Source organism: Neltuma alba, unplaced genomic scaffold (genome assembly GCF_004799145.2).
Source record: "Neltuma alba isolate B1F8T4 unplaced genomic scaffold, ASM479914v2 tig00010187_pilon, whole genome shotgun sequence".
Classification (NCBI taxonomy): Eukaryota; Viridiplantae; Streptophyta; class Magnoliopsida; order Fabales; family Fabaceae; genus Neltuma; species Neltuma alba.
Window position 1 is genome coordinate 169,665 of NW_021635127.1, and position 12,548 is coordinate 182,212.

At 34.4% G+C, this 12,548-nt stretch overlaps 1 protein-coding gene across 1 annotated transcript; it reads left to right on the forward strand.

Moving 5' to 3' along the window:
• Positions 1 to 599: 599 nt before the first annotated feature.
• Positions 600 to 11,256, forward strand: LOC114754720 (pentatricopeptide repeat-containing protein At5g04810, chloroplastic). Its single transcript, XM_028943539.1, has 10 exons — positions 600 to 1,637; positions 3,672 to 3,799; positions 4,092 to 4,232; positions 6,033 to 6,119; positions 6,554 to 6,707; positions 7,456 to 7,515; positions 8,446 to 8,874; positions 9,548 to 9,843; positions 10,044 to 10,173; positions 10,723 to 11,256. Exons 1-10 carry the CDS (start codon positions 669 to 671, stop codon positions 11,254 to 11,256), a joined length of 2,928 nt encoding a protein of 975 aa, XP_028799372.1. The 5' UTR covers positions 600 to 668.
• The last annotated feature ends 1,292 nt before the right edge of the window (positions 11,257 to 12,548 follow it).

Below are 12,548 nucleotides of genomic sequence, written 5' to 3' on the forward strand. Positions count from 1 at the left end.
ATATAGTTATTCAAATGAGTGAAACAATATCATCAGATGCAGGAAAAATATGCTAACCATTCTGACTTCAGTGGCATGTTGAAAAAGGAAGTTAGTATACTATCTAAATCTTTCTCTATTAATCCCTTTCACAAAAATTAAGTTCTATTAACTCTTACGAATCACTCATTTTAATTTTATATTATTGATATTTTATAAAAAAAGATAAACTTTCATAATGAAAATTTTAAATTGCATTGTTTACAAGTCAAATTCATAAATTAATGAATTTTTTGCCAGCTAAATGCATATATTAAATTTCTAAATTTTAAGTTTTCTTAGAACCTGTTAATATTAAACAAATTTCTACGAGTAAAATTTTGTTACCTGAAAAGCCATAGCAAATTTTCCCGTAAAATATGTGTAAGCAAAATTACAAAATACTATCTCCAGTTTTAAATATAAAGACTAATTGACTAATTTAAATAGATTAAAAAAATAAATTAAATTATTTATTTATAATAAATATTATTTTTTTAAAAATACTTTTAGAAATAATGTGTCCTTGCTGAAACTATGTTATTAACCTTTGGTTGGAGCAGTATCTCCTGTGGCGCGGATAAATGGACAGGGCAGGCTGAGAATCAGAAAAGCTTTCTGCGCGCGTTCTTCTGCTTGCAGCAGGGATAATGGAAGCCTTCTCGTTCTCTACCTCACAGTACCCAATTCCAACCACGAGCACTCCTTTTCCCTTGTCTTCCTCTGTATTCTCTGCGAAACCATTTCCCTCTACCACCATCACCGCTTCCTCCTCCTCTTCTGTCTTAGTTTGCCTCAAACCACCGCCTGATTCTACTGACTCTACTAATTCCTCCTCTCTCCCTGGTAACCCGCTCCGTCGACCCAGTAAATCCCTTCAAAGCTCAACTCCCTCCTCGCAGCGGAATCCTGTAACTCCATCAAAGTCGAATCCTCTCAAGAAGAATCCCCTCAATTCTTCTGCAAATGTCACTACTAACAATCCGAATCATCCCTACTCGCATTCTCTAACGAACAAGCTATGGCTCACGAGCAAGCTCTCTCCACCACCACCACCACCTCCTCCTCCATCATCCCAGCAAAACCGAGACGAAGAAGAAACAGGAAGCATGGATAACCGTGAAATTGGGAGCTCTGAAGCTGATGACTCTGATAATGATACTTCACATCCGGCAACTCAGTTCCGGCAAGAGGGGAAAATCTTTGTGGGTAATTTGCCCAATTGGGTTAAGAAAAAAGAGGTTACTGAGTTCTTTCGGCAGTTTGGGCCGATACAGAATGTGATTCTTATTAAAGGTCATAATAATACAGAGAAGAATGCGGGTTTCGGGTTTGTGATTTATGGAGGTCCTACTGCGGACAAATCAGCCATGAAGGCTATTGAGTTCGATGGTGTGGAATTCCACGGTAGAATTCTGACTGTGAAGTTGGATAATGGAAAGAGACTGAAGGAGAAAGCGGAAGAGAGGGCACGGTGGGTGGAAGGGGACGAGGGAGTTGAGTATCGTTCGAAGTGGCATGAGGAGAGGGAGAGCTCTAGAAAAGAATTCAGAAAGATACTGGAGACGGAACCAGAGAACTGGCAGGCTGTTGTTCGGTCCTTCGAGAGAATTAAGAAGGTTGAGCATCTTTCCATTGCCTTTCGATCGCTATGTCTATTAACACTTGAGTTCGATAGTAGCGCAATATTTTCTTGATTTTAGTATCATCTGAGCTTGCAAAAATTGAAAAGAAAGCCTATTCGGCTCAAGGTTCTAATTTGGTTCGGCCTGGCCTTTGTTGGGATAAAGGCAGTAAGATAATGTCCATGTTAAGCTCTTTCCTGAAACTTACGTGGTGTGCAATCTATCATAATCAGTTTTACTATTAAGTTTAATTCATAGATATTCCCTTGGTTATTTTTTTATTTTTTATTTTACTTTTGTCTCACATGAGTGGGTTCAAAATAAAAAGCCTGTTGCTATGCCTTAAACAGCTGGATCTACGTTTTGTTTTTAATATTTAATACACTTAAATCAATGCGAGCATTTTAGCATTGCCTTATTGTTGGTGTATTACAATTTTAATTGTTGGTTTCATGTCCTATTTAGATGGGAAGTATAAATTCTTTACCAGCATGATAATGATTATGCCTTGTAAATTACATCAAATCTTAAATGAAATTATTTCTACTTGTGAGTTTTTCTTTTAATATCTTTTTTTTCTTTTTTTTTTCTTTTTTTTTCAAAAGATTTTGAGGCTGCCTATATCTTCATATGATTTACTTTAACCGCTGCTTTACTTCTTTTTGACTTAAGATATGGCTATTATGTTCATCCGGCAACCTGGTATGCTCTGTTAGACAATTTCAACAACCAATCCTTTAAAACTGACAAGGTTACATGATTTTTTTTTTTCCTACTTAAAGTCCCTGTAGGCTGTAGCTATTTCAGTTATGTTTGTCTGCTATTGCACAGAGATAAAGTGGCATATATGGGGCTCTGACAGCTGACAATTATTTTTGGCATGTTAAATTAGCTCTAATTCAACTGCCTAGCTCTTATGATAATTCTACTTTCATGTTAATGCGCATGGAGAATATCTTCTACTATGTTGCTTATAGTACCATAAATATCTATATGGATATTTCTCTTAATTACATTAGACTTGTTATTTTGGAGATGGACGTCATTTTATGGGACCGGAAAGTCATCGGTCATTTTTTGGAAACATGAAAGTTTACAATTTGAAATATGTGGGCCTTGATCAATTCAGCAGAACACAACTTTGTTGTTTAATTTAGTGAGACAAGGGGGATAGCAAGGATGAAACTCCATTTTAGTTGATTACATACCAAAATTTGGTTGTTGATAGAGCATAATGGCATTGTGCGGTTTATGTACCCGATAAGGCTTGTTGTTGTTGTATAAGGCTTGCCTACCATGTTAGGATCACTTCTTGCCAAGCTTAAGTTTTTCAAAGAAGACCTATGAATGTTTTATTGTGTTCAAATGGACCCAATATGTTTTCATTCATCTACTGAATAATGTATTTACACACTGTCATAAATAATAGCAGGGAAACCATCTCTGACCAATGTAATGAACATAATTACAAACAGACTCTAACTATACTGACCTCCTAACTACGCTTACAAATTTAAGTTTTCAGGTTTTGATGCCACCTCTGGTATTATGACTCTGTTAGTAATTTCATATGGTTTTCTAGAGTCAATATTGTAACTGAAAAAGAGAATTCTATTTTTAAAATTGGATCAATCTGAATGATTGGATTATCAATTATGCATGAGTAAACAGAATTTTATGATTAATTAGTTTGTATTCTACTTATTTTACATAATATATTAGTAATAGTAGTACCATTAGAAGGGGTTCTAGTTAAAAAGTTAATAAGCTACTTTTTTGTAATCGTCTTTTCCTTCATATTCTTGTGTATAATTCTGTTTTGTAATTTGAAGATTTCTTACCCTGTTTATATTCTTCCCATTCAAATAAACTTTCTTTTATAAGAACTGTTTTCTATGTATTTGTAGATTATATATTGCCTGAGCATGAACAAAACTACATTTATGAAAAGTTTTAGAGACTGAACTTTAACATTTTGCTGTGGGTGCTTTTTCTTATGGTTTTATTTTGTTTTATTTATGTTGTCAGCCTTCTAGAAAAGAATATGGGTTAATGGTTAAGTATTATGCAAGACGAGGGGACATGCATCGTGCTCGTCAAACATTTGAGAGCATGCGAGCAAGAGGAATTGAGCCATCCTCTCATGTCTACACTAGGTAATATCTATAAGCAAAAAAATTCTGTACTAGAGCTTCCGTATCTAATATTTTGATGGGCATGTGTTTTCTCTTGAGCGATGAATGTCCACTCATGGAAATTTTTTACCGACAAAAAGTTTCACTTTTTTGGCTCTGAAAACTTTTACTACTTCAAATTATTATCCTTGAAAAGAAACTCTATATAGGATTTTTAAACAGTTCAAACTGGATATTTTTCCATCTCCTTTCACATTTATATTGATGCACAGTGATTTTTCTTCTGATGTTAATGTATGTTAAATCCTTGCAGTCTTATTCATGCTTATGCAGTTGGTAGAGATATGGAAGAAGCTTTACATTGTGTTAGGAAGATGAAGGAAGAGGGCATTGAAATGAGTTTGGTGACATATAGCATCATTGTGGGGGGATTTGCCAGAGTGGGCCATGCTGAGTAAGGATATCTGACCCATGTCCTGCAGTGCTATATCTTTTTATTGAAATAGTTGCCCTTTAGTTTCTGGCTGTAAGATTTACTTTTAAGTATGATTAATGAAAAAATAGAAGAGAGAGGATGTAAACTCTTTAAACGATATGGCTTAGAGACATAGACTATGAGGGAGACCAAAACCATAACTGGAAAGCCAGTCTGGTGCAACATACAGTTTTCTAATTTACCCATTGTGGGGATCCATCAGCAGTTATTTTTCATGTTTTGAGTAACTGGAAATTTTACAAATATGGCATGGAATTACAGGACTGAAAAACTGATGAAAAACGAGTTAGCAGATCATAAAACCTTATAAAACAAAAAAGATCATTTTGTTGCAAGTGATTATGTCAGGTAACAAACCCTCATAACATGTGCCATTTCAAGATGCCCGAACTATGGCTAGCATGAAGAAAATAAACCCATGCGCATGTAGAAAACCTTACAGCAAACAAGCTTCTTTCTCCAATAATGAAAGGAAACTACATCAATCAAATGAGGTGACTATTTTCATTTAACAATATCACATCTTGGGCCCAAAGAATTTGGTCTAAAAGCAATGTGATTTTGATTTAAAAGGCTATTCTAGGCCTTGAATTTTATTTGGACTTTCAGTTCACAAAAAGTTGGTGAAACTTCCATTTATCGTGATTAAAACTGATATTTTTACTTCTCAAAAAATATTTGTATTATAATCACAATTCTTGTTCTGTGTGATTGCTCATTCAACTGAACTGTTCTCCTTTGTTCAGCTTCACTGATATGGAGCGGAATTGAAACTGTCCTATGCAGAAGATAATAGAAAAGAATAATTGATGAGAGTATATAATTAAAACCTTAAACTTTAAAATTGCGATGCTGATACTTCAAACATTGAGGTTAAACAATTTGAAACCAAGTTTGTCACCAGTACGGAGAGAGAAATATCTTGGATGTTATGTGCTTGCTACTATCAGAACAGGGTGTTGGATTATTGTTCCTATTTTTTGGTTTTTTCTCTTTTTTGGCGGGGGCTGGGGGAGGCATATGCTTTTTAAATATGAATTTGGGGTTCACTTGCTACAGTTTTGAGCGAGTTATTATTTTAATATATACATTAAAACTTACATTTCTTTATTTAGGCTCTTTGTCGTAGAAACTGCAAGAACTTAGCTGTTGCATCAATTTTTTGGGCGCTTATTTATTATTCTCATTCCCTTTCTTTTTTTCCCCCCTACGAATATTCTCACCATTCTTTAAACTGTCAAGTCGGCAACAAGGATTGCTTTTGGTTTCATTTCTGACATTTAAATTGTTGCATTAACTAATCATGCATATCATACTTTGATAGTCCTCTGTCTCTGTTTGTGGTGGAATGTTCATTGTCTAATTTGTTATATCAATGTCTTTTTGATGGTCTTTTCTTTTTCTTTTGTGTGTGTGTGTGTGTGTGTGTTTTTTTTTTTTTTGCCAATTCTTTTGTGGTCTTTCCATATATACGTGAAGGTTGAGTGATATGCAAAGATTGAAGGGAGAACAGAAGAGGGTAGGCAGAAGAGAGATTGGGGAAACAGAAGAAAGGGAGAATAGGAGAGTGAATAATGCGCTGTACATTTCACATTCAACAACATAACATTTGTGAGGCCCTGTGTCTTATATAGCCTAGGGCTGACTCTAACTGAAACCAACTACTCTGATTCATATCCCCTTTTTATGTTATTTACAGAACATTGACGTCTTAAATCTTTATCATATGAATAACCCTATTTAATCTTGTTTTGGAAGTGCTGCAGATCACTGGTTTAAGGAGGCCAGAGAGAGGCATCCATCCTTGAATGCAATCATTTATGGGAACATAATTTATGCACACTGGTGAGTGGTTTATCATGGAATCATTGACCTGCCAATACATATTTATTGTGTGTTTGTTCATGTGAACGTTCAAATTCCACTATGTATATATATAAATTCTAGCCTCCGCACTCTTATGTTGAGGTAGAAGCTAGCATCTTCACATTGGCACGAGATGAAAACTATTTCTCCATCTTAAGATTGGGTTTCAGATAATGCAGGGCCATCTAAATTCATTTGGAAAATCAGGTTTTAAGATGACCTATGTATGGCCTTGCATTTATTGTATCTTCAGAGGGATTTTTGGTTCATTATCAAATTGGGGGTTGCTAACTATTACTCAAACTGAGGAATTTCCCATAGATATGTGATAGCAACTGAGAGTCATAGATAATTAATCATCTCTGTCTGATATATTGCTCTTTTGACTTCTGGTATCCTGTGGTATATCGCAGCCAAACTCGGAATATGGAAAAAGCTGAAGCCTTGGTGAGGGAAATGGAAGAACAAGGAATAGATGCTCCCATTGACATATATCATACCATGATGGATGGTTATACTATGATTGACAATGAAGAAAAATGCTTGATTGTTTTTGACAGGCTTAAGGTAAAAGCTTGTTCATGATCTTCTTCAATATAAATGCTGTACGATGCTGTTACTATTTGTGGGCCTTAGCAGCTTAATTTTTTCTGGGTTGGATTATTTACCGGCATGCTATTGAAGGCTTTATGACCAAGAAGTTAAAAATTTGTATCTTGCTGCTTCGGTTCTCTTAATTAAAATTAAATATAAGTGCAAACGATAGTGGGTTTGTGCCTCGTCCATGCTTCAAGCCCAAAGGGCTTTTATGTTAGGCTGAAGCACTTTATTGCTAAATGCAAGACGTATCATACCTGTTATAGGCATATCTTGGGTATGAAAGGTGCCGATCCTTTATTATTATTTTGAGTAGAAGTTTGAATAGGAGACCACTTTGTGAGATCCCCTCCCCCCCTTTATTCTTATATCCTTTGAGTGGCATGCTTAGCCGCTACCAGGTTTGTGATTTAGCCCTTCTTTCTCCCTCTCTGTCTTTCCTCTGTTTTTTTTTTTTTTAATATTTAGGATAAAACCAACTCCCTAACTAGCTCCTGCATTTAGGACCAGAATTATATTATTTTTCTTTTTTAAGAGACCATACATAAAGTGTCTAAATTTTGTACTTCTTAATCTTTATTCTTACAGGCGAACTGATTACTTTTTGAGTCAGCATTTTATGATAGTGTTTGTACTTTGATATTGTAGGATGCAGTATTTAAAGTATTGAAATTGAATTGCTCAGTAACTCTTGTTTTTCTTTTGGTCCCCCCTCAAGGAATGTGGTCTCACACCCTCAGTCGTCACCTATGGCTGTCTTATTAATCTTTATACCAAGGTAAGGCATATTCCAATTCTTTAATTTAATTCAACTTGAATGTTTTTCTGATTTTCAGAATAGAGTTTGCTAGGTGCTGATGCTGATGCTCTCATGAACTTCTCACACCATTTCTCATTCTTTTTGTACCTTCTGTTAACTTGCACCTTGCCGCAGGGAGGTGGAAGTTGATGATGGGTTTTTTAGATCTCTCTCCTCTATCGTTTGCTGTTGTAAATACTTTCTGATTAATGAGTTTTTTTTTTTTGGTCCATGAAAAAAGTAATTCAACTGTATATTCCCCTGTTGACCTTTGCCTTTGTTGCTTTCTATGTGAATGGACAGATGCTAAACTATATCTGTTTTAATTAAATTTATATTAATAAGTTGTTGTTGTTGTTGTTGTTGTTGTTATTTTTTAAAATAGCCGTTTTGGGGCTTTTGGCATGGAAACTTCCTTTTCTCATTTCAATGTCTTTTTTAAAAGTTATATAATGAATGTAATTAGTTTCTGTTTCCAGAAATTCTTACCTGAGTTTCTAAGTTTCTTGACATTAAGACGTTACCTTCCTTACAAGTTATGAGTCTGCCTTGCATTCAACTAGATGCAATTGTTGCATATATGAGTTTTTCCTCAGCTTCTTATACAAGGCCTTCATACGTGTCCAAGGGTCCATGTTTTTACTTCTAATTATTTCTAATACACTTTCCTGTCTATGTGGTTTGATTTGAATAAACATGCTGAAAATTTCTATTTAGATAGGTTGATTCCAGTTACTTGTGTGATATATTGTGAATTTATTATTTCATGCAATTCCCATATTGTAACGGGCTTTCCTAATGCTTTACTTTTTCTACCACAAGATGCTTTTTTTTTTTAATACTTTTTTGATCTGGCAATCATCAATTAAATAATTCATAAGAACATGGTATTCTTAACTTCTTTTCCAGATTGGGAAAGTTTCTGAGGCATTGGAGATTAGCAAAATGATGAAAATGGCTGGAATAAAACATAACATGAAGACATACTCTATGTTGATCAATGGATTCTTAAAGTTAAAAGACTGGGCTAATGCCTTTGCTGTTTTTGAAGATGTTTCTAAAGATGGTTTGAAGCCTGATGTAGTGCTCTACAATAATATCATAAGAGCATTTTGTGGGATGGGTAATATGGATCGTGCTATTCGTATTGTGATGGAAATGCAGAAGGAGAGGCATAGACCTACAACACGGACATTTATGCCTATTATACATGGTTTTGCAAGGGCGGGAGACATGAGAAGAGCGCTAGATGTTTTTGATATGATGAGAAGGAGTGGCTGCATTCCCTCTGTGCACACATATAATGCTCTTATTCTTGGCCTTGTTGAGAAGCGTCAGGTAACTTGTGCTTGATGAATGATAACAAATTTGTGATGCTTTAGGTGTATTCAGATGCTTAGATGACATGCTGATATTTTAGTTTTTAAAGTTCATGAATATAAATTTTCTTGATTCTTTCTTTATTTATTTGATAAATGAAGTGTGACGGGGGAGTTATTTTGAAACATAGAATTAGTTAGCCAAATTATTATTTCAGCAGAAGTAACAAACTCAGCAATAACAGTTCCACTTCATATACATCAGGAATATCTGAAGAATATGATGAGAATTGGAAGATCAGTGAGTTACTTGCATCTATTTATATTTGATTATGATTGATTAGGCAGATCTGATTTTGTAATTGTCTACTATTAATTTTGTCTCGTACATCAACTCTAAGATAACATGCACATTCAAGATAACATGACTACATTTCTCCCATTCTGCATTTATTGCATTCACTCTTCATAATCTCTTCATGGTACCAACCCAATGTTTACAAAAAATTTCATACGAACCTATTATTTTCGTGAGGCTGAAATTATGCTTGAAAATAGGAATATTAAAACCTTTGTACTTTATCCGAATTGTTTCTTATTCATTTAATATTTTTAAAGTATATGCTGATTTATTTATGTTTAATTTCTATCAACATGTACCATTTTGTGTGAATATGTTGCGTTTCTTGCAGATGGAAAAGGCTGTGGGAATATTGGATGAAATGAATCTGGCAGGCATTAGCCCTAATGAACACACATACACAAGTATCATGCATGGCTATGCATCATTGGGTGATATAGGAAAGGCCTTCGAGTACTTCTCCATATTGAAGAATGAGGGACTTGAGGTTGATGTATATACATACGAGGCATTGTTGAAGGCATGTTGCAAGTCAGGCAGAATGCAGAGTGCCCTAGCAGTCACAAAAGAAATGCATGCAAGAAAGATTCCAAGAAATACTTTTGTCTATAACATACTGGTTGATGGGTATAAATAACCACAATTGATGTTTTCACATTTATTTTGCACTTTTCTTTCTTTCTCGAATCATTGCAGTGTCTATATTCCTCTATCTTACCACTGTTTCATGTGCATGTACTCTTATCCAATTTCTTGATTTTTCCCTTCAATGGTTTATCGGCCTGCTTGTCCTTCGTATTCAAGTAGTCCTTGTTAAACTTGCTTAGGTGGGCTCGGAGAGGTGATGTTTGGGAGGCTGCAGACCTGATGCAACAAATGAAAAGGGAAGGGGTTCAACCTGACGTTCATACGTACACATCGTTTATAAATGCTTGTTCTAAAGCTGGGGATATGATGGTATGATATTGAATGATTTGCTTGCCATAGTTGAACTTGAAAGCACAAGTCTACAGTTCATATGACAATGGAAATATTGAATCACCTTAGCTCATGTTATGTTTGCTGTACATGTTGCTTGATTGATAGTGTAATTTTATTGGCTGTTGAACATAAAATTTTACATGTGTGATCATCATCATATGCCATTATAAGAATGAACAATTGATTATATTGCAGGCTAAAATTGCTACTGTCATGCGACTCATTATGAGATTCTGATGTGCTGAGATCACATTCCAAGCTAAATTGAAATCTTTAACAAGCCCAATTGTTTACGAGTCATGAAAAATGTTGCTTCTCTCTATAATTAATTGTTTACAAGCCTGGCTTATAGTACGACTCTTGTATCAGATTCCATTTATCTCTTTATTCTCACTCAACTTCTCCAACTCTCCAACTCAATTTATCTTTTCAGTCTGAAAATTTCATCTGATGGTTACGGCGTTGAAAATAAATCTAATTTGTATTGTAACCGCTTTTGATCAATCAACTTGTTTTACCCCACAGAGAGCTACCCAGATTATTCAGGAAATGGAAGCTTGCGGTATAAAACCAAATGTGAAGACCTACACCACGGTAATACATGGTTGGGCTCGTGCTTCTCTTCCAGAGAAGGCGTTGAAGTGCTTTGAAGAGATGAAAGCTTCAGGGTTGAAGCCTGATAAAGCAGTGTACCACTGTCTGGTGACTTCTTTGCTTTCCAGAGCAACTTTTGCTGAAGCATACATTTACAATGGACTCTTGTCCATATGTAGAGAGATGGTAGAGTCTGAGATGACTGTAGACATGGGAACTGCTGTACACTGGTCGAAATGCTTAAGGAAGATTGAAAGATCTGGTGGGGAACTGACACAAATCTTGCAGAAGACATTTCCCCCCGATTGGACCTCCCATTCTGTTGTTGATTTCAATTCTGAGGCTGAAAGCGATGATGATCATATGTATGAGAACAGTGATGACGAGGATTATCATATGTATGAGAACAGTGATGACGAGGATTCTGATTATGATGATGTTGCGTCTAACAGTTCGTGGCGTTGAATGTTGATGTAAATAGCCGTGAATGGCTTTTTGTTTGTATTTTCAATCCGTTTTCCCTTTATGCATAGGCAAGTATAATGTGCTTAATACTCTCTCCGATCCAAAATATAAGATCCATTTTGTAGATCTTATATTTAGGACCAGAGGAGTACTATATAGTTTTCGACTGAAAAGAAAAGGGACATGAAATTGTCAGAAATAATGATTGAAATAGGTTGAGATTGGTTGGCCCAAAAAAAAAAAGGAAAACAAAGAAAGAAAGAGTTGCAATTTTTAAGAACCAATTTGGATTTATATTAGGAAGGTCTACGGTAGAAATGATTAATTTACTAAAAGCATCAGAGTGAAATACGGGACTTATATATGGTATTTATTGACTCAAAGAAAGTAAATGATGTATTAAGAAACATGTTAGATTTTGATGATAACAAATTTAGGAAAGTTTTTTTTTTTTGGTTAAAACATAGGTATCCTCCTATTGAAAGCAATCCTATTCGAAGCACAATTAGGCACTAAATGTGGGCACCTCTCCCAGTGAGGATTTAAAGCTTGGTTCGTCATGTTATAAGGGATTAACTTCTGCTAGATCCTTTTCGCTAGACCCAACCTTGTTGGTAAATTTAGGAAAGATTTGTTTTACGAAATATTTAGTTTAAATAATTTTATTTTAATGAAAAATGTTTTAAAATTTATCTTCTAAAATTTTAGAGGGAAAATTCTAATTAAATCCATTTGGAATAGCAAAATTCTAATTTAAGCCTATACTTTTAACAAATTCTTAATTGGGTTGAAAGACCTAATATGGGATTTCTAAATGTTGCTAAAAGATCAAAAGACCCTTCGTAATTAAAAAGCGTAATTTTAGTTTTAATTCTTTTAATTGAATTTAACTAACATGTTTTTTCTTTAAACATTATCATATGAAAATTTGGCCAAAAATAATTGAAAAGTCAAGTTAAAAAAAAATACATAATTTCTAGGTATCCATAGAATTACAAAAATACAGGAACTAATAAAAATTTCACGACTTCAAATGTTAAGATTAATAGGATCAAAGTTTTTTTTTTTTTGTGAGAAAAAATCAAATCAAAGATTTATGGAATTCTTGAATATCTATCAAAATTAATTTTACTATTTCACAAATTACATTGAGACTCATCAATTCATCTTCAATTTTTCGGTCTCCAAGATTTATTCATTATCAAATTTTTATTATATAAAAAATAACTAAAAGGTCATAAATTCTAGAGTTGACAATACATTTACAATTATGAAACAACTTTGATATAAAA

Bases quoted from the DNA above. Each gene is read 5' to 3' on its own strand.
- LOC114754720 (XM_028943539.1), top strand. From the start codon at position 669: ATGGAAGCCTTCTCGTTCTCTACCTCACAGTACCCAATTCCAACCACG. The intron at 4,233-6,032 runs GTAAGGATATCT...TTGTTTTGGAAG, and splicing joins GCCAGAGTGGGCCATGCTGA to TGCTGCAGATCACTGGTTTA. The intron at 8,875-9,547 runs GTAACTTGTGCT...CGTTTCTTGCAG, and splicing joins GCCTTGTTGAGAAGCGTCAG to ATGGAAAAGGCTGTGGGAAT.